Source organism: Tamandua tetradactyla, chromosome 13 (genome assembly GCF_023851605.1).
Source record: "Tamandua tetradactyla isolate mTamTet1 chromosome 13, mTamTet1.pri, whole genome shotgun sequence".
In the NCBI taxonomy this organism is placed as follows: domain Eukaryota; kingdom Metazoa; phylum Chordata; class Mammalia; order Pilosa; family Myrmecophagidae; genus Tamandua; species Tamandua tetradactyla.
The window spans coordinates 18,389,029-18,415,637 of NC_135339.1; the positions used below are offsets into that span (position 1 = coordinate 18,389,029).

At 40.6% G+C, this 26,609-nt stretch overlaps 1 protein-coding gene and 1 long non-coding RNA gene across 6 annotated transcripts in view; one reads left to right on the forward strand and one right to left on the reverse strand.

Moving 5' to 3' along the window:
• The window catches only part of POLR3A (RNA polymerase III subunit A), a 47,186-nt gene that overhangs the window by 15,078 nt on the left and 5,499 nt on the right, over positions 1-26,609 (forward strand). For 2 of the 3 annotated variants that reach the window (XM_077124779.1, XM_077124781.1), the window contains exons 10-25: positions 26-167; positions 3,288-3,428; positions 8,247-8,316; positions 8,708-8,835; positions 9,037-9,175; positions 10,370-10,534; positions 12,638-12,810; positions 14,192-14,303; positions 15,154-15,272; positions 17,146-17,283; positions 19,092-19,262; positions 20,076-20,189; positions 24,472-24,558; positions 24,645-24,727; positions 25,350-25,520; positions 26,493-26,586. In XM_077124779.1, coding sequence (XP_076980894.1) covers positions 26-167; positions 3,288-3,428; positions 8,247-8,316; positions 8,708-8,835; positions 9,037-9,175; positions 10,370-10,534; positions 12,638-12,810; positions 14,192-14,303; positions 15,154-15,272; positions 17,146-17,283; positions 19,092-19,262; positions 20,076-20,189; positions 24,472-24,558; positions 24,645-24,727; positions 25,350-25,520; positions 26,493-26,586 — 2,047 coding nt within the window. The remainder of the gene's footprint in view (positions 1-25; positions 168-3,287; positions 3,429-8,246; positions 8,317-8,707; positions 8,836-9,036; positions 9,176-10,369; positions 10,535-12,637; positions 12,811-14,191; positions 14,304-15,153; positions 15,273-17,145; positions 17,284-19,091; positions 19,263-20,075; positions 20,190-24,471; positions 24,559-24,644; positions 24,728-25,349; positions 25,521-26,492; positions 26,587-26,609) is intronic. The other variant, XM_077124780.1, reaches the window with a different exon arrangement.
• LOC143653640 (uncharacterized) overlaps positions 1,587-26,609 on the reverse strand; it is a 38,061-nt gene continuing 13,038 nt past the window's right edge. For all 3 annotated transcript variants that reach the window (XR_013161434.1, XR_013161433.1, XR_013161432.1), the window contains 4 exons: positions 6,165-6,237; positions 3,311-3,467; positions 2,372-2,467; positions 1,587-1,655 (listed from right to left, as the gene is read on the reverse strand). This is a non-coding gene — a long non-coding RNA (uncharacterized LOC143653640). The remainder of the gene's footprint in view (positions 1,656-2,371; positions 2,468-3,310; positions 3,468-6,164; positions 6,238-26,609) is intronic.

Below are 26,609 nucleotides of genomic sequence, written 5' to 3' on the forward strand. Positions count from 1 at the left end.
ATCATGTTTATTATTGCCTGGTAAGGTTTTTGAAATATGGAAATCGGGAGAAGATGGCTCAGGAGCTCAAGTACGGTGACATCGTGGAGAGACATCTCATAGATGGAGACGTGGTGCTCTTCAACCGGCAGCCCTCGCTGCACAAACTGAGCATCATGGCTCACCTGGTGAGTATGAGGTTGCAGGTTTCATTTTCTACTGGGTAGTAATTTACAGCGAGTGTTCAGTCCTAAATTCTGTACTCTTAAAATAAAAATTGTCAGTAATCTCAAATTTTCATAGCCTTTCATCTCCCTCTTCTGTCAGTTTTGGTTTTGAGTGAAACATTTTCATTTCAAGCTTCCCCTCAGTGTTTTTTTTTCAACTTTTATTTATACATATGTAATTAGAATAGCATAAAACAAAAATATCAGGATAAAGCATCAGTGCCATTTTGTTTGCAAGGAGGAGTCAGGAAATGGAATAAAAACAGCATTCTAAGACAGTTCCAAAGTAGCTAGTTTATATAATGTTAACATTAAGAATGCCGACATGCAATGACTAGAAAATCTAAAATACAACTAAGTAGCTCTACTATACTCAGTAAGTACTGTGAAATTGTTAGTATACATTTCTGTTTAGTATAGAACTACATTTTCTATTTTATAAAGGCAGCAGTTAAATATATTTTGGCTTTTATTCTGGATGCTTAATTAATATGTTAAGGTAACAATTTTAGGTGAAGGTAATGATAATCACAGTTTTTTGCAATCTACACAATGTATAATGCTTAAATGGAATGAAACCAGTGTTACATATTTGGCATCTTAAATACATACTTCCCACATAAACAGAAGTAGGAAAAAAAATTATCAAAGGCAATCTTTCTAAATGTAATATGGCAACATATTAAAAATGCAGTTTACTATAGAAATAAAGTAATAGGATCAGTACTTACTGTATAAAAGTGGTTCCAACACAAAGCTAAGAGCCTATATCAGTCAGCTTAATCATAATGACTTGTAGAAAGAATTAAGTTCGCAGTAGATAAACTATTCTGTGAAAATGTGTTTATCTTTTGAAAGTTTCATATCTGTAAAGTCAGAATAAGGCTATAGCTAACTTGAAATTTGGACAAGACATCAGATCTTACAGTAAGATTCCCAGACATATTGTAAGATAGAAAGCTCTCCATGTAGCATATGCTCCTTGGCTCTGGGAAAGCTCCATGTACATAATACAGAAGTTGCTGAAGACGTAAACTGCAGTGGAGTCCTTCAGTGTTTTGTTTTGTTTTGTTTTAACATGGGCAGGCACCGGGAATCGAACCCGGGTCCTCGGGCATGGCAGGCAAGCATTCTTACCTGCTGAGCCACCGTGGCCCGCCCCTTCAGTGTTTTTAATACTTGTAAATCAGTGGTCATACCCAACAGTAAAAAAAGGGAACTAATTGAAAAAATGACTAGCATGATCTCACTTACACACAAAAATATATACATAAATGTTTGTCCAGAAATTATGTAAAGTAAATATGACAGAAAATTGACTTTTAATTTAACTTGGCTTTATTAGCTGAAGAACTAACATACTTAAAAGAATTTTCTTTGCACTAGTCATCATCTAAGACCTTCAGTCATATTTTTTTGGTCATTTAGTTTTAGCAGCAGTTTCTTTTTCTGGAGATAGAAAATAGAAATGAGGTGCAACTTTGGTTTTTAAATAGTCATAAATTCTCTTATTTGCAAAGCTGTTAAATCCATGAGCCATTGAACACAGTACTTAAGCAGGCCCTAAAGGTAGTATTTTCTTAGATTCAGTTTTTCAATCATTTATGAACACATTACATCTGTCTCTTTACTTAATGGTGGAAATAACAAAGAAATAATTCACACTTATGAGATTTTAGAGGGGGAGACAAAAGCCCTCTTTTTCTGGAAGCTTTTGTTTGGTTTGGGGGCATTTTAAAATAGAATTTTGAAAAACGTTAGATATACTCAAAAATAGAAGGAATAATGTGATTAACTACTATTTCCCATTCTCTGTATCCAGTATCTTTCACAATTTTGCTATACTTGTTTTATCTTTGCTCTTTACCTTTTTTCTATGGTGAACCCAAATGCCATGTCTTTTTCTGTGTGTGTTTAATGTATAGCTTTAAGAAGAATACAGACATTTTCTTAGAAAACCACAGTGCCATTATCCCACTAAACTAAATTATTTCCTTTTATTTTCTGGTGCCCAGTCCATATTCAGATGTCCCTGGTTTTCTCAACGGTGTCTTTGCAGTTAGTCTGTTGGAATCAGGATCCTAACACTACACATTAGAAGTCGCTGTTAATCTGTCAGAGCCCCCCCCCCACCGCCACTATTTTTTAATTTCAATGTCACTAACCTGTTGATGAAACCAGACCATTTGTCCTGAAGAATGTCCCTTGTTTTCAGTTTGTCTCTATCTGTGGCATTGAGTTTCTCCATTCTTCTGTAATTCCTGTAAACTAGAAATTAGTTCTCAAGGCATGATCAGATTCAGGTTCCACTTTTTGGCAAGAATAACTCATAGGTATTGCTGGCTACTTCCTCTTGCCTGATTTCAGGAGGCACGTGTCTGGCTGCCCCGGTTGGAATTTTGCTAAGATAATTAGGTCCAGATGCCTACTGGTTTCATCCATTTGTGTTCATTGCTATATTATTTCACGGACTGCAAAATGGTGATTTTCTACTTCTATCATTCTTTTCACATTTACTGCCCATAATTCTTCTGAATTGAAGGATTTTCCCTTAACTATTGCTGTCTGCTTACCCAGAACAGTTCATAAATGAAAGACAGCATAAAGGCCTAATTCTTTTTCTTAATTGTCAGTTTGGACAGTAAGAAGTTGTTATATCCAGGAAGATCCACTGGGTTTGGGGTTATTGTTTATTTGTTTTGGCTTTCCCTTTCTATAGTGTCATTAGAAACTCATTTTATTCCTTCAGTCTGTTTTAATCAACTTCTGCCATTGATCTTTTTTGATACTCAAACAGTAACATCATTGGCTGGTGGGAACCCCTTTCTGTTAACTCCCAGGGAGACTAGGTGTTTGCCTTATAATAATATTGGATCTTGATGTTTGCCTTATATATTGATTAGATCCAATAAAGCTACTTGGATGACTCTACAAGTGACATATATCGCTTGACAGAACATACTAGAAATTGATTAATCTAAAGTGTACTGTTTTCCAGGAACCCATTTTTGAATGTCTGAAAACTTAGAAGCTTTTGGTTCAATGACTGACTCCTTTTCCTGTTTTGTTTTGCTCCAACAGGCCAGGGTCAAGCCCCACCGTACCTTCAGATTTAACGAGTGTGTCTGCACACCCTACAATGCGGATTTTGATGGTGATGAGATGAATCTTCATCTTCCTCAAACAGAAGAAGCTAAAGCAGAGGCCCTTGTTCTCATGGGGGTATGTAGGGTTGCCCAGTCTGGCTTTGTGTAACGGCTCCTTAAAAAGAAGAGAAGGCCAGGTGCTATTGGACAAACACCACTACAGCTAGCAGTGCCAGAGAAGCCTGGCTGTTTCTGCTCTTAGCTTCATTTCATCTCCTTTTTTCTTTTCTTTCTTTCGAGCCTTCAAACAGTCTCCCTTGCAAATTGTGGTCTATAAATAAGTCAGTGTCTATAAGAGTTACTAATTGGGGGCATTGCATATTATTTTCTGACCTATCATTTGGATTTCTAGAGAAAATACATACCTTAAGTGTAAGTTATGAAATGAGACAGCATTATAGCACTACCCTGACCATTGAATATTTTGGGAGAAAGAGGTGTTGCACATAGAGTAGATTTTCCAGTAGCAGAAGATTCATGCATTTTATTTGAACATTCTGAATGGGAACCTTCCTAGAGTGTATTACATGCTTCTTTGTCTCCTTAAAGTGTGTACTGAACCTAATTATTTTGCAGTGACCCTTACCATCAGTGATCAAGGATTGCCCATTACATGCTAGAAGAGGTCAGTGATGAGTGAGGCCGGTGCCTGCTATAAAGGAGCTTATAGTTGGATGCTTGATTGTCATCCTCCATGCACTGTCCACTCCTGAACCCAGCCATAGCACAGTAGTTCATGGTACTTGCCACCCAGGGCTCTTTCCTCCTTAACTTAACAGCTCCGAACTGTTGAACTTTCAGAACTTCTCTTTCTTTTGCCAGCATTCTGTTTCCTCTTCTTACCAACTGATGTGTCTTGTGGTTTTAAGTGTTCCTACCTCCAAAAACCCTTGTTACTGCTTCTGATGTATGCTTATCATCCATTTAGGGTACCAGTATTGATTCTAAAATACAGGGAATTAGGTTCTACAAGAGAATCTGTATATAAACTACGTGAGAGTTTGGTGGGTATCGGGCTGACTTTGTGACTGTTGTCTGGATTCTTCATGGCTGAAGATGGCAGCTGCCTTTTCTGATAAATGAAGTGTTCAATATACCATGTAATTATTATACAGATTTAAATTTTTTCTTTGTAGAGTTTAGTGTTTCTAAGAAATGCATGTGGCTAAAATAGACTGAGGTCCCCAACTTTTTTTTTTTAACATTTTAAATCATGAAATATATATGCAAAACAATACATTTCAAAGCACATAACAATAATTAGTTATACAACAGATTTTAGAGTTTGGTGTGGGTTACAATTCCACAATTTTAAGTTTTTCCTTCTGGCTGCTCCAAGACACTGGAGACTAAAAGAAATATCAATGTAACGATTCACCAGTCATAGTCATTTGTTAAATCCTATCTTCTCTGTTATAGCTCCTCCTTCTCCTTTGACCCTTCTCCCAGTCTTTAGGGGTATTTGAGTTATGCCCATTCTAAATTTTTTCATCTTGAAAAGAGGTGTTGACAGTATGGGATAAGAAATGGCACAGGTTGATGTTCTTGGAGAGGCTGGCATCTCTGGGTTTCTGGACTTATCTAGCCTAGGAACCATCTGAAGGCTTAAGGTTTCTGAAAGGTAAACTTAGTGCATGCAGTTTGTAGGATCTCAGATAGAGCCCTGGGTATTCTTTAGGATTAACAGGAATGATATTGGCTGGGCTTTGGCAAACCATGGCAATTACGACTATCTAACTGAAGCTTGCATAAGAGTAGCCTCCAGAATAGCCTCCCTATTCTATTTGAACTCTTAGCCACTGATACCTTATTTTGTTACATTTCTTTTCCCCCTTATCGTCCCCAACTTTTTTTAATATATATATTTTTATTGATAAATCTTCACACACATACATTCCATACATGGTGTACAATCAGTGGCTCACAGTATCACGCAGTTGTATCTTTATCACCATGATCCTTTTTTAGAACATTTGCATCACAAAAAGAAAAAACTCATACATACCATATCCCTTACCCTCCTTCTCATTGACCACTAATATTTGCATCTCCCCAATTTATTTTACCCTTTGTCCCTCCTATTATTTATTTTTTCAGTTAGGGGGTGCATGGTCCAGGAATCGAACCCAGATCCCCGGCGTGGAAAGCGGGCATTCTAACCACTGAACTACTCATGCACCCCTATTTATTTTTTAGCCATATTTTTTTACTCATCTGTCTGTACGCTGGATAAAAGGAGCAGCAGTCACAAGGTTTTCATAATCCCACAGTCACATTATAAAAGTTACATTTTTATACAATTGTCTTCAAGAATCAAGGCTACTGGAACACAACTAAACAGTTTCAGGTACTTCTCTCCAGCCACTTCAATATACCATAAACTAAAAAAGGGTCCCCAACTTATAAAACATTGAATTTTCCTTATTCAAACATTATAGTTATCAAAATGGGAATTATTTAATACCTCACAACTTTTTAATGTTTTTTTCCTTATCCATGAATTTTTTGGTTGTGGTCATAGTTTATATATAAAACTTTTGTTTTCCTTTTTTCTACTTAACACATCATAAGTATCCCAAGTTGTTGTAGAGTCTTCATAACTATTGATTTTAAGGGCTTCACGATATTTCAAGTTAACCCACCATAATTCACCTAACTTCTATTGTTGAAAATTAAAGTTTTCCTTGTTTTGATATGAGAAGTAACCTGCAAAGTCCATCCTTATGCATTTGGGGTCTTTATTCCTTTGAATTATTTCTTCCTGCTCCTCAACCTATTAAAAAGGTGTAGTAGCTGTTTATTGAGTACTTACTGTTTGCCAAGCACCCTTCTAGGGACACAGCAGTGAATAAGAAAGTCAAAATTCTTGCTTTCATGGGAGGAGACTACAAATAAACACATATAAAATATGTCAGGTAGTGACAAGGTTTGGGAAGAAAAGAATGAAACAGGATAAGAAGGTAAGAATGAGAGTGGTCCTGTTATATATAGGATAGCTGTGGAGAACCTCAATTAAGGTAACATTTGAACAGAGTTCTGAAGGAGATGCGAGAGGGCGTAGTATGGATTAGAAGTCAAGGGGAAGAACAAGCAAAAGAGGAACAGTAGGTGCAAAGGCCCTGTGGTGTAATCACACCTGGGATAGCAAGGACGTAGCCTGTTTTCTCTTAAGCTTCAGTATTTGCAGCAGTCATGCTGGGTGCCAAATTGGGTATCAGTGCATGATGAGAGGAGAGGAGGTGGTTGATAGGTGGCAGGATGGCCTAAGCTCTCCTAAGGAAATGATCTGAGATACAAAATTATTTGTAATAATAAAACATTGAAAACAGGCAATGTCCACCAGTAAGGAATTGGTTTAATTAAACTATGGTATATTCATGCAATGAAATCCTATGTAGCCCTTAAACATGATGATACAGTTATGTACTTGATGGCATGAAAAGCTGTTCGTGATCTATTTTTGTTTGAAAAGCAGATTATATGTGTTTAACATAATCCTATTTTGTTTGGTACATGCTGATATGTTTATAAGGGTGTTTATAGCAAAAAGTTGGGAAGGTTATGTATCAGAGGTTTAAATAGCACTTTGTTCTGTGCACTGTTTAGATTTGGTTTTGATGTTTCCTTTTGTTTTGTTTCATTCTTTTTACTTATCTCTATTTTTAGATTTTTCCTATAATGAGCCTGGGTTATTTTTAGAATAAAAAGTAACATTTAAAATGTTGATGGTGGTCCCAGAGCATACTCATGCCAAAAAAAAAAAAAAAAAAGATGTTGCTGGTGATAATGGCTAGCGGCCTGCTACCAGCCAGTTAGACTTGCTTTGACTTTGCCATTGAGGAGCCATACTGTAGAGATTTTGCTATAGTGTCTACTTTATATGTACATATTTTTTAACATTTCATTGATTAAAATTACAACAATAAAACACAGGCTCTGAGGAAGTTGGAATGAACAAATTCTTATTCACCATCTGGTCAAATCCCCTCAATTTCACATGAGAAAATTATCACCCACTGTGGTAGACTCACTGGTGCTTAGGGGAGCAGGGTGGGCCCTAGCTTGGCTGCAGGTCTGTAACATGCACACCTAGGTCCGTGCTCTTTGCCCAGCCCACCCGTTATCCCTCCTCAAAGAGAGTCTCTAAAGCACAGGTGAAGGCAGTAGCCAGGCCAGTGAGTAACGAAGAGGTGAATCTCATTGAAAAAGTCTTCACACCAGTTGAAAGCTCACTGCTCTATATAGTGGTCCAGAAAAGGCAATAAGGTTTTTGAGGATTTTTCTCTGTGGTTGAGGAGACCTTAGGAAACCCACAAATATACCTCGGGATTAAAGCAAACTCAGAAATTTCTTTCAATTTAACTATGCATTAAACAACTAGCACCGTGTTTGCACAGTGTAGGAACTCATTAATATTTAAATTCCATTCTTAATGTGTTAATAACCGAGAGCAATTTAACAGTCAGTTCTGCCAGCATGGGAAAGTGTGGAATTGGTTGAGTTCAAATGTAACACAGTGCTATTTACCATTCATAGAAACGAATTTTCTTTGGAGAAGTGAATTTATTAATAGCAATAATGTCTTACATGTGTAAAGTTCTTTACAGAATTCCAAAACAACTTCACTCAATTTTTCATTTTAGTTCTGGTGTTATTTCTCTCCTTGTGCCAGATCAAGGAAACAAAGGTGACAAAGCTGAGATTAATAACACACACGTGCGCGCGCGCACACACACAGACACACACACACCGTTCCCTCTGGCTTCCGTTTCTCAGCTGCATCTTCTTTCGGCTACCCTTCACTTGTTTATAAGTAAAGATCCATGATGCAGATCTTTAGATTGTATCACGTATCCAGGATGGCTAATTTACTTTTTTAAATTTTTTCCTTCAGACTAAAGCAAATCTTGTTACCCCGAGGAATGGGGAACCACTGATTGCTGCTATTCAGGATTTTCTAACAGGTGGGTTTGTGCTCTTCATGCGCTACAGTGATTATCGTTTGTAAGGATTCATGTGACAACTGGAAAAACTATTAATTGTGTTAAATTTTGGTGTTTACTAAGTTTGTGAACCAACTGAGATAGTTTTTAGTGGTTGGGTATTAATTTATTCAACAAGTATCTACTGGGCTTCTGCCATAGGCCAGGCATTTTTCCAGGTGCCGGTGAGTAAAATAAAGTCCCTTTACTTAAGGAACTTAGATTGTAGTGGAAGAAGAGAGCCAATAAACAGTTGTACATTGTTACTCACTGTTTTAGTTATATTCCAAATTATTTTAAAATGTAAATGTTGTGGCTTTCTCCTATTTTCATTCCTTTTCTTTGTTTTGTTTTCTTTCTCTGACATTCTTAGGTGCTTATCTCCTCACTCTTAAAGATACTTTCTTTGACCGAGCCAAGGCTTGCCAAATCATTGCTTCAATATTGGTTGGCAAGGATGAGAAAATTAAAGTTCGCCTTCCACCCCCTACGATACTAAAGGTCAGTGCAGCAGCTGTGTATGTACATACACACGTGTGTCTATACTCGCGGAGGTAGTATGGCCATGCTGGTGCCAGTGAACCAGGTTTGAGCTCTGTCGGGATCAAGAATGGTCACTGTACACCCTTGCCTTGCTTGTGTGAAGGGTGATTGAGACCATGCTCAGCCAGATGATACAGTGGCTTCCTTTCCCTCCTTCAGCCTGTCACGCTTTGGACTGGAAAGCAGATCTTCAGTATCATCCTCAGACCTAGTGATAACAATCCAGTGAGGGCCAACCTCCGAACCAAAGGCAAGCAGTACTGTGGCAAAGGGGAAGACCTCTGTGTCAATGACTCCTGTGAGTTAAAGGAACGGGGCTGTGGGGCAGAAAGACATGGGAGAAAAGCCAGTAATTCACATTGTTAGACTCCTTCACTTAGCAGGCAAGATCTGATGTTTCTCCAAGGCTTTAGGTGGGGAAAAAAAAAAAGGTAAGTTTATTCTTCAGGAAAATATAGCTGGTGAAAGTTTCTCCTCTCAATTATAATTCACCATTTCTCTAAAAGGTAGACATGCAGACACATAATCCACTGGATAGAATGTCTTCTATAAATATGTTTTATCTTAAGTAACTAGTTTTTGTCAGTAATGCAATTTGGTTTTTATTTTGCTTTTTGTTCATTTGCCATCAACAAGGGTCTCATTACTTAGGATTAATTATTTTCCAACCAAAAATGTATTCATTGTCTACAAATGTGACTAAAAAGTCTAACTAAAAAGACTAGTGTGTTTTACCTGCTTCACCTGACCAGTAGCTTTCAGTAACACAGAGGTAAGGTGTGACAGTCACCTAAGCCAGTACAGCCCTGAGTATGGCACCAGAGCTATTCAGCCAACTATTTATCACTGTTCCACCCAGATAAGGAACTTGCCCCCGAATGTAAATCAGTTGGGTCACTCAGCACATGTTTAATTCAGCTAACTTTTTTCTAGTAGCAAGATTTTAAAGAGGGCCCCATTGTTTTTCTTTCTGGTGTCATCTCTTTATCTCATCCAAGACCACGACCTAGCAGTTCTCCGAAAGACTGCTTTCAGTGGCGCTGGTTTAAAATGTCTAATTCTAATGGGCCTTGTGACTAGAAATGGATCTTCGAGACTCTCCCCTGTAAGTTTTCAACATCTTAGGTAAATAAAATGTTGTTTTGTAGGTTACAAAGCCCTTTGCTGCACATCGTTTTATCTAGCACAAAATATCCCCCAGGACCCAAGAATAGCAAGTGCTTCTTATTGTTGTCCGTCGTTCACAAGTGAGGAGAGTGAGGGGCAGCTCATAGGCACCAGAGTTAAGAATACAAGCTAACGAACTGGACCTTTCATAGTTTTCAGAAGTTTTCCCTTTTTTCCCTCAAAAAACTTTTGAAGAGAATTTCTGTATGTTCTAAATTTCAGTTTAGGAACATAATTTATCAACTACCTCATTCTTTTGGAGATGAGGCAACATAGTAAAGAATCAATTGTTTATTTAAATGCATGATCACTATTATCCTTTCAGACGTTACTATCCAGAACAGCGAGTTGATGAGTGGCAGCATGGATAAAGGAACACTGGGATCAGGATCCAAGAACAATATTTTTTATATTTTGCTGCGAGACTGGGGGCAGAATGAAGCTGCAGATGCAATGTCCCGGCTCGCCAGGCTGGCCCCTGTCTACCTCTGTGAGTATCCCAGCACCCTTGTTCTGTTGTGTAGATGTTGAGGTTTCCGGGGTTTGCTGTTTTGTTCTTTTACTATTGTTTCATATTCCCCCTGTCACCCCATGCAGAAAAGGATCATTATTCCAGGCTAAATTATTTGTGCTTTTCCTAATGAAGTGAACTCGATACTCACTATCGAGTATTGGTTGTTTGACAGCAAATTTGAATTTACTTTTCAATACTTTTCTCAAAATCTGCACCACCTGCCTGTTGTCTACCAGATGGGGTTGTGTCACATAAAAGGCCTTGCTGCCAAGGTTCCCTTGACCCACTGTCACCCTCTCAGCCTTCCACGATTCAGCCCTATCAGATTACTCACTATTTCCTGATTATCGTTGCACTATTCCATCTCCTTTGTTTGCTCATGCTTCAAGCATGCCTTGTGTTGAGTTTTGCATGCCTGAAAACTTCTTGATTCTACCCTTGTACTTGGTTGACATGTTGAGTATAGAATTCTAGTTTAAAAATTATTTTTTCCTAAAAATTTTGAAAGTATTGCTCAACTCTGAGTTTTCAGAGTCACTACTGAAGTGTGTTGCCATTCTTCTTTCTAGATTTTTGTATTTGAATTGTTTTGTCACTCTGGAAGCTTTGAGAATCCTCTCTTTTTCTTGGGGTTCTGAAATTTCATAGTGATATACCATGTTGTAAGTCAGTTTTCATTCATTGTGATAAATAACCATTAAGCTCTTTTAATCTACAAGTATGTATCTTTCAGTTCTGAAAATTTCTGATACTTGATAATTTTCTCTCCTTTACTTTTTCTTTCTTTTTGGACTTTGTATTAGACCTCCTAGATTAATTTTATCATTTTCTTATCTTTTCCTGTTGTCCATTTCTTCTTAACTTCTGGAAGAATTCTTTCAGTGCTTCTACTGAATTTTTGGTTTGCTTTCATTATCATGGTTTTAATTTCCACTTGTATTTTTTTCATTGTTTTTCACAGGTGTTTCTATTTTTTTTTTTTTTTAAGGCTTCTTGTTGATCCCTGGATATAGTTTCTTTTTCTGGTTTATTCTGTCTTTCATATTAAAGATTTTCATCAAATACCTGATGTTCCCTGGCTAGCCATTCAATTTTCAGAATGGCTAAAACACTGCATGAAAATAGAGCTTATTGATTGATCGGCCTCTCATCTCCTAGACTGAGCTGGAAGCCAGCTTTGTTATTAAGGGATGATCACATGTACCTGTCCGTAATCTTTTTCTCTAGAAAAGCTTGGTCTTTCCAGTCTCAATCTCCTACTTAACTAGAGCCCTGGCTGCCAGGATCCTGGGACCTGGACAGGGACAGGGGGCTGAGGGCTCTCAACCATGAAATATAGACTTTCCTCCCATACCTTTGTTTTCATTTATTCCTACCTTTGATATCTCTAAATCCAGAGCCTCTCTCATCCTATTTTTTAGGGAAGAAACTCCAACTTCCCTCAGGATTAGGGACTTGGAGCCTGATCTTTACACAGATTTTCCATCAGCTTTCCCCATTTCCAACACGTAATTCATCTCCAATGACTGCCGAACGTGGTGACCTAGTTTCTGAGCCTTTCCAGCTTTCTGCCCGACAGTACACCCGGGGCTCATTGGTCATCCCCTCCGCAGGCACTCAGGCATCCTCTTCCGGCCACTGCTCGTCCATCCACTTTTTTCTCCATTTATCATCGTTAGGATTATTGATGACACCTGATCTTATCAACACTGGACATAGGTTTGTTTCTTATTCTCTGTGTGTTAGAATGATTTCTGAGAAGAGAAAGGGGCAGAAAGTCTCTATTCAACTGTCTTAGAACCAGAAGTCAGAAGTCTCACTTTCTATAGCTCATTTGCTCAGGCCATCCTTTTAGTATCTCATGTAAGTCTATTTTATATACTAATATTAGGAGCAGTACTGTCTCCTCCACTAGAGGAGAGGAATCAGTGTCTTAGCCTTTTTGTACATAGGACTTGATGTAGTAAGTTTTTATTTGATTGAATTGTGAAAAACTCTGTGGAAGTATAAACTTGTTACCACATAGTAGGTCCACTAAGTAACATCCATGGCTCTTTATTCCTGATAATTATTCTACAGCTAACCGTGGATTCTCAATTGGGATTGGTGATGTCACACCTGGTCAAGGACTGCTAAAGGCCAAGTATGAACTGCTGAATGCCGGCTATAAAAAATGTGATGAGTATATTGAAGCCTTAAATACCGGCAAGCTGCAGCAGCAGCCTGGGTGCACTGCGGAGGAGACCTTGGAGGTGAGTCTGTCTCTTGGGATCCATTTAACCACTTTATGATCTCTCCAGCTGAAACGATGACCTCTTGGGCTGTGCCATAAATCCTAGAAAGAAAGCAGAAGGGGAGAGTGGGAAGAAAAGGCAATGGCTGTAGCCCTATGGCTCTGTGCTGGTTATGGGTGTTCTCGTTTGTTTAATGAGGCAAGGGACTTTGTTCAGATCCTGTACATCCCTTCCAGGTGTCCCATGCTAGATGGCAAACCACAGCCATCTGCTCACTTGGCCATACAGGGCTGTTCTTGTTCTTATGTCACACTTGGACCTCTTTTGTAGCTATTTTAAGTACTTCTGCCCTTTCTAGTCTCAGCTTCCTTTCGGTAGAAACTGGCACCATAGTTCTGTGAATGGATGAAAAGAGGCTTGGTGACACAGGAGGGAGAATGTATGCTTGCTAGTCACATCGGTCTGCAGCCCCCTCACATCTGAAACTAGCTTTGCTGAGAACTTGATCAGCATTTGCTAAAATAAGAATCACCATCAGTCTCTGAGAGCTCTGAAATCTCCGTAAGGCATTCATGGTTAGCAGTCTTGAGGCCACCAGGGTTTTGCCTAGCTTTCTTCTACCTGACCTGTATCCTGTGGCTCAGAGCTTTTAACTCGCTGAAGTATGAGGGAAAGGCTCTTCAAGTAGTAAGAGATTTTCTGAAGTCTTTGCAACAGACAGAAAGCAAAGTTGCATGAGGTATTCACCATTAGCTCATTCTTAATCTCATCAAGTCTATTTAAAAAAAGAAAGAGAGCAATAAATGGGTGTTTCTTACTGGTAGTTACTTAGAAAATTACTTGAGACCTAAGCAGCACTAATTTTAGTGCCACCTTGAATGCTGATTCAGCATCTTAAGTTGTGACTTGAGACTGAGAATCTTGATGAGCTCACAGGCCAGAATTTTCCTTAGACTCACGTCATCACACTTAACTTGTGAAATTCAGGTGTGTAGTATTCTTGACAAGAAAATATAGAGACAAAATTTTATGAGTAGTATAAGCAATTCTCATTTGCAAACTAAATATTATCTTAGACTTTATACATATCTGCATGTACATCATTGTATTGAGTCCACAAAGCATGTACATTCTACTTAGCGGGCCATTTAAAGGAATTTTCCAAGTTTTAGGTACTACTCCATTTTTGCATCTCATGTTGATTCTGGACCTCTTGAATAAGATGTAGGTCTTTATACATTGGCAATTTTGGTCCTCTAAGACTGAGACCTTTATCAGTTGGAAATCTGACACCTTGTCTAAATTTTTTCAAATACCTTTCAATGTCAGATTGAAAATTTGTGATCAACAGAGCCAATGAGAATGGCTCCCCCACATGTCTCTCCCTTTCCCTGAGCAGGCGCTGATCCTGAAGGAGCTGTCTGTGATCCGAGACCATGCTGGCAGCGCCTGCCTCCGGGAGCTGGACAAGAGTAACAGCCCCCTGACCATGGCCCTGTGCGGCTCCAAAGGTGCGCTCATGCCGTCCCGCGGCACAGGCATTCAGTCTCCATGTGGGCTTGGTTGGTTTTGTCCCAGAAAATGTAATAATCATAACTTCACTTACAAGAGCTTGTGCTTTTAAATTATTTAGAGAGACCATTGTTTTCCATTTAGGGAGTGTAACTCCTTCGGAGGAGTTTGTTGATGATGTGTGTAGCAGGATTCCCAAGTTTGGTGGCTTTGAGCAAACTTAAAATTTTTTTAAAAATTAAAAAAAAAAGCTAAGGATTTTTTAATCATGTATCTAATGATGTGGTAGAAAAATCCTTTTAATTTCACAGTTAGCCAGGACCTTAAAGCATTAGATTTCATGGTACTGCACTCAAATTCAAAACCTTTGGTGCGTCTCCTCTGTCTAAATGTTATTTTACAGAATAAAGTCTAGTCTCTGTAACTTTGCTGTCTTTCAACCCCATTATTCTCTTCTGCTCCTGTTACAAACCCCACAAGTTCTCATTCCTGTGTTCTTGCTCCCCATTCTTATACCCACTTTGAAATTCCTCCCCCTTCCTGTCTTTTGTGTCAGAATCCAGTGTCCTCCAAAAACCCAAGCTGGCTGCTGCTGCCTTCTTGAAGACTCTCCTGAGTCTACCCCAGTCTAAAAGTGTTCCTTTGCTCTGAGCACCAACAGTCAAGGCTCTGCCTCTCTTAGGTTATGCTAGCTTTCTGCCATGTTATTCTGGTTCAGCTTTGAACTCTTCCTAGAATGTGACCTTGTTGAGAATGAGAAAGAGTGCTGTGTTGTGTTCCTGTTTCTCCCTGCAGAGCTCAGCAAATGTTTCAATAAGTGAATACTGCTTTCCTGATCTGTTCCCTCAGGTTCCTTCATCAACATATCCCAGATGATTGCCTGTGTGGGACAGCAGGCCATCAGTGGCTCTCGTGTGCCAGACGGCTTTGAAAACAGATCCTTGCCTCACTTTGAAAAACACTCAAAGGTAGGCAGTCGTGGATTGGGCAGAACTTTTACAGAAATGAAGGAGAGAGTGGTTGAAGCTCTGTGGCTGTCAACCAGTAGGCTCCTGTAGGTGGTGGATAAGGGCCGGGTGGCTCAGGGTTATTCCCTCTCAACCCAAATTGAGTCCTGCAGAAGGAGCCCTGATTGACTCGAGTCTATAAATCTTGAACCATGCGGGGGTTTTTTGTTTGTTTGTTTGGTTGGTTTTTTGCATGGGCAGGCACCAGGAAACGAACCCAGTTCTCCGGCATGGCAGGCGAGAACTCTGCCTGCTGAGCTGCGTGACCCTCCCGAACCATGTGTTTTCACATGTTTTCTCTATAAGGAAGAGAATTTCGGGTTCCCATCCAACTTACCTTCAGTCATCAAAATGAATAATTACCTTATAAATGCACGCAATGTGTATACTTCTCTTTTGGGTGCTTAAAGTAAAAATATGAGAACCTTAAAATAGTCATAGTATGGTCCACAATGAAATGACTGGAAAATTCCAGGTTCTCCTCTCCAGAACTCTTAAGCTCAATTTTGTTTTGGCATGGGCAGGCTCCGGGAATCAAACCCGGGTCTCCAGCATCACAGGCAAGAACTCTGCCACTGATCCACCATTGCCTGCCCTTAAGCTTGATTTTTAAATTAATTCTGGTTCCACTGCCCTTCATGGTTTAGGCTCTAATGTAAGCAGGGTGAGAAAGAAAGATAAACCCATGCACAGGTTTTTCTGGGATTCAGGGGCAGATATGTATTAAATCTGTATTGAGGGACTCAGAGTAGAATTTACTTAATAAATTCTAGATTTGGAGTCAGCTGTAGTTCTCACGAAAGCCTAGATGCCCCAGCTGCTCCTGCTCCCTGAAACTAGAGGTTCTGTCCAGACCCCTCCTGGGAAGGCATCACTCCTGTACTGAGACTAGAAAGTTACTGAATGCAGTACAATTCATGGCCTCCTCCGCCCAAGATCAGAATTCACCACAAGGGGTCAGGTAACCCTGACCCTAAGGTCACTGGATGGCTGCCTGCCAGTTCTTTTCAGCTAGCAGGCTGAAAAGATTTCTAAGGCATCCTGACCAATGTAGAAGAGTGGCCAAGGCCATCAAAGCTTCTCAGTCCCAAACCAGTGCTAAGCTCTGGGGATAGCTGTACTTGCTTGGAAATGGCTATAAGTGCACTTCCAGCCCCGTAAATGGAATGGGAGTAAAAGGCTTGGCCTTTCGTCTAGAGGAATGTAGACCTGTCCAGATCAAAGGCCATTGTGCACGTGTACACATATATTTGTAATTTCTTTTACAGTTTTATTGAGATATGTTTCATGTATCATAAAATTGATCTACTTAAAGTAACTTAGCGTTTTCACAGATTTGTTGTCACCATCACCACAATTGAGAACATTTTTAATGCCCCACAACGAAACCCCATACATATTAGCAATGCACAGTTATATTTTAGAAGTCGACAGGTCTGGCCCACAGGAAGGAGGTCTTGAAGGGAGCGTTTCCACAGGAACTGGCATGCTGCCCAGGTAGCAGTGTGCACCAAGGAGGGCCTGCACAGCTTCCACTTGCCTGCTTTAGGAAGTAGCCCCAGCTTAGCTTTTCCTCTTCTGAGGCACTTACCTGCCACTGGCACCAGCTCCAGCCCTGGCTAGGACTGCACCCCTTCTGTGTCTGGTAGGGATGGGTTGTGCCCAATTCTTTTCTATTTATCCTTTAGGAAAGGGAATATAATACTGCCATTTCACGAGTGCAGAAGCCGAGTATTTATAATCCAAAGGTGGGGCATTTCTGAGCTGAAGGATTTTAGAATTGTGGACCTTGAACTTTTTTTGTTTGATTTTCTTTTCTCTTACCTCCCTTTAGCTTCCAGCTGCCAAAGGCTTTGTGGCCAATAGCTTTTATTCTGGTTTGACACCCACCGAGTTTTTCTTCCACACAATGGCCGGCCGGGAAGGTCTAGTTGACACCGCCGTAAAGACAGCTGAAACAGGATACATGCAGGTAACCTGATGAACCGTGGGCCATTAGCAACAGAACGGGGCAGGGATCTGTGCATTTGGACTGTTGGATGTTTACTTATCTTGCTTGCAAGCTATACTTTATCGACTGTTGGCATTTAAAAGGAAACATTTAGAAATGTAGGTGCCCTGAAAATAAACAAACAAAAAATGTAATATGTTTCAGATCCTCCTATGTCCCTGAAATGATCAAGACTAAGCAGGTTCATACATACCCCAGCTCTCACAGAGGAAAGCGTGGATTGAAAGCACATTAGGGGCCACATCGTTCAACCTCTGTTTCCTAGTGCCAGGAAAGGGAGATGATAAATATCCAGATAGTATCCTCCTGGTTATGGGGCTCTGCAAAAGCACTTTGAAGTAATTTTTAATGTCATTCTATTTGACTCCAATAAACCTATTCCAGTTCCTGCAGGAAGGCGTGAATACCTACAGGGAAGGCTGGTTCTCTAGTGTGTGTATAGTTCTAGGAAAACAAGCACTGGACTACCAGGCTAAACTAGAGTGTTCCTTGTGCCTGTGCTTCTCAAACTTTGCCACAAAAGTACCCCTAGTGGCTGAGTGTGAAAATATACCCTTATTGTGTTTCTCCATCAAGTAAAGAATTTTTTTTCAGGCTCCAATTATCTTTTCTGCTCTCTACTCCATAAATTGACTATGTTTTCTTTGCTTTAAAAAATATGTATTTTTCATGTTTTTAGCTGCTTACAACAGCAGATAAAATTGATACTGCAGGCTATTGGGCCATGACCTTGCTGTGGCTTTGTGTTACCTTTCTTCCTACTGTGTATCCCAGTTTGAGACGCATGGCCCTTTGCAAGCTGAGAAGCCAAGATTGATAAACCAGGGATGAGAGTGAGTGGGCCAAAACAAACAAGGCTGAGCAGAGTGAAAATGCATTCATCAGTACATCAGTTTCTATAACCTCTTCTATCTCTTGTGTCATTCATTATCTTTTACTTTCCTTTTAATCATTTTTTAATGGGAAATTGTCCCTCAGTTTTGAAACATGCTGCTTTTGTCAAAAAACCCAACAGACTGTGAAATGCTATTAACAATCTTGCCATAATGTATCTTGACTTTATTTTTTGTCTTTGCTTTTTTGAAATACAGAGTATGACTTTCCCAGAGCAGTGTGATAACCTAGAACAAATGAGCTCTGGCATGAGGGATTTCTGTTTTGAAGTTGCCTAGAGGAAGATTTCTTTCCCTTTAATTCACTGAGCCACCATAGCTTTGCTGTTGGTGTGTTCTGCTGGTAGAAGGTTCTCCCTAAGCAGATTTGAGAGATGATTGCTGCCTGTCATTGCAAACACAGGGCTGTCCCTGTTCTCTTTTCGTTCCCTTTTGTCTGAGAAGAGGGCATGTGCCTGATCCTCTGTAATTCCTATTGAAGTCCACAGGAGTCCTGGCTTAAATCGTATTTTTAAACTGCAAAGCTATTGCATTAATTTTTACCTTAGGGAAAAAGAGAGGGAGGGTAAAAAACAACTTAGGAAAACAGTGTTTGCAAAGTCCTTTGGGGGGCGATGGGGTATAAATCGCATATATTCTAAAATACACTAACATGCTGGAGGTTGGCGTGTACTCTAATCTCCCTGCACAGAACAGCGAGGTACTCTTGGTGACGGTGTTCTTGGGGTGAGGAGTCTGTAATTAAGGATTTCTAATAACATGTTTTTATGTGATGAAGGTGCTCATACCCTTGAAACTTTGAATCATAAATCTCATTCTCTGTCCATATGACTAGTCTTCTCAAAGCAGCTGAGCTTTTGTTTCCTTTTCTTTTAGAGAAGACTCGTAAAATCCCTTGAAGATCTTTGCTCGCAGTATGATTTGACTGTCCGAAGTTCTACTGGTGATATTATCCAGTTCATTTATGGAGGAGATGGCTTAGATCCTGCAGCTATGGAGGGAAAGGATGAACCCTTGGAGTTTAAAAGGGTTCTGGACAACATCAAAGTAAGATTTAGCATTGTAATCTGAGGTTAGATTTGTCCAGAATGGTTCTTAAGCATGGATGTACCATTTGGAATATCACACGCAGTGTTGCTTCAGTCATATCTACCAAACCACTGGATAGGTATTTTTCTCTTGGCATAATTTTCCCAAATGTCAGGGGAAAAACAAATTAAGTCTATTATTGGTAAGTAAATGCCAATAGAAAAAGGTTTGGGTTTTCTCTGTGTCTACTTCGGGAGTGTAGTAGAGGCCAGCTTTATAAATCATGGATGTTGAAAAGCAGACAGATTTCACATACTTTCACTGGAAATATAATTTACACCAACTTTTTTGAAGGGTGGTTTGTCAATACTGATCTGAACTGACCCAGCAGTTCACAGTTCTGTGTACAGGAAGTTACCTTTCAGAAATGGTCTAAATATGCAGTGAATAATCTTTGTACCAGTTTATAGTCCAGGCATTTGACAAGTGAGAGGAGCACAAATAACGGACTGTCCATATAATAGAATTATAAAGCTATTAAAATGTTGGGGACATCCCTTGTAATTGGGGTCGGAGATATTTTCACTCTTGAAAATATTTGAAGCTTTTTAAACAACAAATATATTTCTACTGCGACTCTGGGAGCTGGGGGGTGATAGGCAATGTCTGCTGAATCTTTAGATGGAAACAGATTGCTGAAAGTTCACTCTGAGTAATCTTGTAAGGTCATTTTGTCTGTTGTAAATTCTTTCATTTAAAGCTACTCCCCTTCTCCAGAGCCCTCCTCCACTCCCCCACCTTCAAGACACGATTTCTTTTTTGATATTCAAGGCAGTCTTCCCATGCCAGAGTGAACCTGCTCTCAGTAGAAACGAGCTGATGCTGACCACAGAGTCAATCATGAAGAAAAATGAGTTCCTCTGCTGCCAAGACAGCTTCCTCCAGGTGAGCTGTGCCAAGGGGTGGGGTCGCACCCAGCTTGGCTGACATTAGGAAATCTGTTTGTTGGGGGTCAGCAGGTAGGTTTTATAAGCTGCTTTTTGTTTTGTTTTGTTTTGTTTTAATGTGATATTGTTCCTTTGTTCAAAATTTCAAGAATGGCCTTAGCAAAATCTCAGCAGCCAATGTGAATACTTTTTCTCATGTCTTTCTTAGTTTATGCCTTCACATTTATAAATCCATGTTAGAGGAAAACTGCTTTAGTTAGAAAACTGAATTTTTATTTTACCCTATCCCTATCACCACCCCACATCCACTTTCTTTATTACTCTATGGGCTGACTCATCCAAATACCTCAGGTATTCTGCATCCAAATAATTCTTTCTTGGTAACATTGTTTCGGTATCATTTTTTTGTCTGCTCTTTCTCTGACCACATTATTGGTCAGAAATCCACTGAATCAGCCTTATTCTTCCAGGGAGCTCTTACCTTGGAGTACCTTCTTGAGGTGTTTTGTTGGTTTGTGTTTTTGTTTTATTTTTATTTCACTGACCTGCTCAAGCAGCTCCTTCATGTTTATAATCATGATTATGATGAAAAGCAAGAGAAACAGAAATCAGGGAATGGGTTCCTTTGTGTACTGATTGGTAATTCAAATGCCCCACAAGATCTGCCTGCAGAGTTAGCATATATGCCTTTCAGTGTATCAAAAATTAAAAACATTAAAGTGAAGCCTAAATAATGTTTCAGTTAAAGAAGCGTTTTGCTCCTTCCATTTGTGCTTTGAGGCATGAAAGTTGTGAAAGAGACTTCTCTAGATTTTAATATGTTTAAAATTAAGAGCATGGCTAGGCTGAGTGTCCCGATTTTTGTTCTGGAAGCTTTATTCTTCTTTCGTTATTATTATTCTCAAAAGACCTTCACTGAGACAGGTTAAGAAAAATGTAATGAGGTGATGGAATGAGCAGGCCCCTGAGTTCTGAGTGTAACTCTGGCAACATTGTAATGTTTGCGGGCATCAGAGATGACAGATTTTTATCCCAGTTCTGGCAAATGTTACTTCTATTTTCCTTGCTTTGGACCAGCATACTTTCGCTCTGGTGAGGTTAAATGGGTGACCTCTGTAAGCATTTATCCAGTTAGTTCTTGTTCAGAACTCAGGATGTGTCACACTTTCCCAGATCAGGGGGACATTAAGGAGACTGTTGTCCTTACTGTACAGTAGCTCACATTTCTGAAAAACTAGATTGGTCAAGAGGATCCAGAAATCCACTGGCCAGAACAGATTTATGTGAGCCCATGGAATGTTCTCCCACCCATCAGATGCCCATGTCCCTGCTCAAAGACAAACTGTGAGGTGAATTTGAGAATTTGAACTCACCATTAACCATATGATTAATTGCTTGCCAGTTGTGATGTTGTGAATTCCCTCCAATATACATGGATTGATACAGCTGAATTTTTAGTAGCTTTTTTCAGTTGTTTCTGTGAAATGAGCTTTTTTTTAACCTGACTTCTAGACTGTCTGTCCTGACATTTCAGTAAGGAAGGTCATTCCTTTCAGCAAAGCCCCTGGAAATGTGTCCACTCGGGTGGCAGCTGAAAAGTCTCATTTCTAGTGGGAAATGAGCTGTGGAATGTTTTGAGTGTACGCTCTTTTTATTCCTTTTGTGTGCGAACTTCCTCAGAGATGAAAACCCCCTGGGTCTGCTTGGCCTATTTGCCTGTGCCAGCAGATAAGGCAGTCTTTCACGCCCAGCGAGTGAATGGTAACATCTGGGCCAAGACAGCCTTTTGGGAACTTGCTCTTAAGGACATGTCCACAGCCAGACAGGTAGTTAGGGTGGAATAAATCACTACAGGGAAAGCAGTCCTTTAACTTAGGTGATATGGAGGGGGAAATAGGTGAAAGCAGGCACTGATGCCTTTGAACAGTTACCCCTGCTGAAGCAGGGCCTTGTGAGGAGAGATTGGTCTCCTGGCCCCTCCAGCTTTATTTTTCTCCTCTGGTGTGCAAAAAACCGACTGTATCTGAAAACATGGTAAAAAATGTGTAATTAATAATGTGATTCTGGAGAATTTCTGTTTAAAAAGAGCCTCGAGAATTGTCAAAGCCCTTTCTTAAAGTAGATCTGCGAAGATGGTGGCTGCATGGTACAATAGCCCGCTCTGTATCTCAGCACTTTCTCAATGGGGAGGAGCACTGGCCAACCGTGCCGTTATGAGCAAGCCAGTTCCGTGGAGAATGGACACCAGGGGTGTGATGGACCCCCACGTAGCCCCTGGCCACCAGGGGTCCGAGGAAACAGACTGAAATTCCCATCAGGCAAAGATGACATTACGGAAACCCCTACCCAGAGAACAGACTTCAGAGATAGCATCAGGTTTAGCAGAGAGGCCCCTGACATCACTCAGCAGCTTGGGACCCTCTTCTCTAGAGTGATGGGCTAACACCGCACTGCCTCACAGGGAGACCTTGCTGGGCAGTGGCCAGTTTGGAAGCGACTTGTAAGCCACGAACTTTGTCAACACAGAATGCTAAGCCTATTTACACTTAAGAACAGAGTTTTAGTGTTTTGCTTGCAGAAGAGGTAGTAATTAGAAATTATTAGTAGCTTATAGGAAGCTAATGAGGGTTTTTGTGTTTTTTTGTTTTTGTTTTTTGCAGGGTTGGGACAGAGCTAGGCTAGTATGAAGCCATCTATGAGTACCTTATTGGATTTTATTTTTGCAAAAGTGAGCTTCTGGTTAAATCTGCTTTAAAACATCTGCTTCAGGCATAGGCTTTATCAGCTGTGTAATAGGCAGAGTAGATATGGGGCAGAGCATGCTGGGTTTCTCCCTGGAGCCCTCAGGCCATCTCAGAACTGAGGAATCAAGAAACAATAAAGCCTCTTAGTCACCACATACATAGTCCACTCTTCCACCAGCCTACTTGTCTATCGTATGTACAGGTCTGTCCTCAACTAGCCACATGGAGCAGCTGGAATCCTAGAATTGACCAGAGCCATAGAAGCCCACCACCACTACTAGTCTAAAATCACTGAGGGAAATTATATTTCAGGAGCCCACTCAAGTCAAGTGCAGTCCATCTGCACCTCCCCATATCCTCAAATGTCCCTGGAGCAAATCAGAATGGCTGGCTACTGGCTCCCTGGACTGCCTTACATCAGCTTCCAGGGGGTGGCTGATCTTCCATGGTGTGCCATCAGCTCAATCTGAGAAGTGCTGTCAGACAGCCCACTCACACTTGTGGTTGGGTGCACTGAGGGCATGGTGCTGATCAGTGTGGTTCATTCAGGCACACCACACCCGGTCTGTAAGGACGCCCAAGAGAAGTGTTCATTGTGTTCATTTCATGCACACACTAAGCTGTAAGATGGTTTTCCCCCGTGTGTGGTCACCAGAAAGCTGAGTTGCATCCACAGTCTGTAGCCCTGCCCTGCCAACTCTCTGTGCAAAATGTGTTTTTCACCTTCCTCACTCCATTTTACCAACAGCCCTGGGCTGACAGTGTGTTTTTTAAATACATCAGGCATGGCAAATATATTGTTTCTTTTCTGGCTTTCATAGTGGTTTCCAGGAACCCCTAGTAAGTTATTATGTATGGGGTGGCAGTGTGGGGCTAGGGGAGGTGGTAATGCAGAGGATGGAGTCAGAGGGAAAGAAGCTGGGATTTGGGAGTGTTTCCCTTGAAATGAAGGTAAGTTTGAAGCATGTGTTTCAAGTACCTGACAAGTGGCTACAAAGTTAACTTAAGCTTGTAGATTTCAATTGTTTAGAAGAGTGTTTCTTCTAAACAACTTTAGAAGAAACACTCCAAACTGAATAAATCTTGAGTAGAAAAGTAGAAATGCTAGTTATGCCTGTTCTGAGCTTTGAGTTTCCCCTCAACTCTGTGTATGTAGACAACCTGGTACGCCAGGAGGGCGGAAAGGAAAGTGGTGATGTGCAGGGTTGTCCAGGTGCCACTTTCCACCTGCTTAGGGAGACCCACTTACAGTGCTGTCAGGAAGGTAGGTTGTGTATGCTGTTGCTTTAGCAATTGTTGGAGTGAAAAGGACTTAAAAAAAAAACTAAACTAATGAAGTGTCTGGGGTGTGGGCGTATGAGATGTAGCCCTTGCCAGAACACTTTGTAATAGAACCATGATCTCGGGCCTCTCCTTTATTAAGGCCACGAACAGCATATGCCAGATTCACCACTTGTCACCAAAGTATATGACATAAGTCACATCATCCAGGTTACTGAGAAATAGAAAACTGATATTTGCTGTATTATCTTTCAGGAAATAAAAAAATTCATTAAGGGGGTTTCTGATAAGATCAAGAAAACCAGAGATAAATATGGCATCAATGACAACGGCACGACAGAGGTAACAGTCTTCCCAGGTATAGTAGGACACCCAGGTGTTTTCATCTGTTTCCTCCCTAACTCTGCATTTGTTTCGTGTTCTTCCAGCCCCGGGTTCTGTATCAGTTAGACCGAATCACCCCCACCCAAATAGAAAAGTTTCTGGAGACCTGCAGGGACAAATACATGAGGTAGGGTGCTTGTTGTCTTAGACTGGAGGACATTCCCATCACTCTCTCATCCACCCTAAGTGCTTTTCCATGGTACAAAGTCCTGCACCCACACTGCTTATTGGCTGCCGGCATGGCATTCCAATATTTGAGCGGCTCTCCTCTCCTTCCTTTTATCTAGGTACTCCAGCAGGTCTCTAAGCTGGAGGCTCCAAGATATGGAAACAGTTGTAAAGAAATTTCCTAGTGTCCCCTCTCTATGGAAAAACTACAAAAGGTGCATCAGATGGTAGCTGCTCTTTCCATCTTCAGTACCATTTGTCAGCAGTGGTACTGAAAAAAATAGATCTTTTCCAGGCAAAAGATGTTTGAGGCCCAGTCATCACTAGCTGACCACAAGCTGCCACACTGCATTCAGTGCCATAGCCGGCCCTTCCAGGAACATAGTGGCTGTGCCCAGCCTGTCCTTGGGCCCTGCATCTAACACTCATCTGCACACAGTCTGGCTTGTTGTCAGTTCCCCCCTGACCCTAATGGCATCTATATTTTTGTTTGTCAAAAGATGATAATCAGAAGCCTTTCCCCAGCAGTTTTGTTGATTTTTCTTTGTCATGTCATGTTTTCATCTGTCTGTTCTTTCTAGGGCCCAGATGGAGCCGGGCTCTGCAGTGGGCGCTCTCTGTGCACAGAGCATTGGTGAGCCCGGCACCCAGATGACCCTGAAGACTTTCCACTTTGCAGGCGTGGCCTCCATGAACATCACCCTGGGGGTGCCCCGGATCAAAGAGATCATCAACGCATCCAAGGCCATCAGGTGCCCGCTGGCTTCCCTGTTGTTCTCACTCTCACCGCGTGGCTCAAGGAACAGCGATCCTTACATTGCTGTGTGCACATACACTCTAGAGGGACAGTGACTCAGACTCTGGGTAGTGTGATTGTTGTGTTAGTCATATTTTGGTTTTTTAAAAAACACCATTCAAAAAATTAGTGTCAAAAATAAAGAGATTCAAAACTGAAGCAATGGTTCTTATGGCTACAAGTCACTGGAAAGAGAAAATGCAGCAAATTGCTGGAAAAATTAGAGCAGTATGTCATTGTAGATTTCACCCTTCTGCTGTCCTTATTCCCAGCCTAAATAGCATGACTGGTGTGTGCTGCCATTTGGACTATGGCCATATTCTATGAAGCCCTAGGGATTTTACAAAGGATTTATAGATGACTTGAAACTAGAAAAAAATAGAAATATGTATTTCATTGTGTTCAGCAACAAAAAACATGAAACGCTTAGGATATGAATCTAACAGTAGTGTATAGCATTTAATAAAAGGTAACTGCACTTGTACTAACTGTACATCCAGCATGGCAGGATCTGACTGCTTCTATGGGCTGGTCAGATCATGCCCAGAAGTGGGTGATCAGACTGAATTGTGTTCAGGAGAAGGCATCCAGGCCAGTGCAAGCAGGAGCTGATGGCTGGTGATGTTATAATCGTGGAACAGAACTAAAATAACTACTTGTTAGGACCAAAGAGAAGTCGGTTCACTTTGTAAGGAAGAATTTTCTGGAAGTCATTTCATTCACTCTTGAAATGGTTTGCCTTGGGAGCTCCACAAATTGGAAGTCTAATTGAGAACGTATGTGGAGTCCTTAGTAGCATGGCAGACACACAGTATATTGTAGTTGCTATTAGTATTACAATTCTAAACAGTAATTGGATTTATTGAATCAGTGGTCTTCAAACAGTCTCATTCCTGTGCTTTAAGCATTTCTCTTTTGCTTCTCATAGCACTCCAATTATCACAGCCCAGCTAGACAAGGATGATGATGCAGATTACGCTCGCCTCGTGAAAGGGAGAATTGAGAAAACCCTCTTGGGGGAGGTAAGAAGAAATCCCTCTTAATA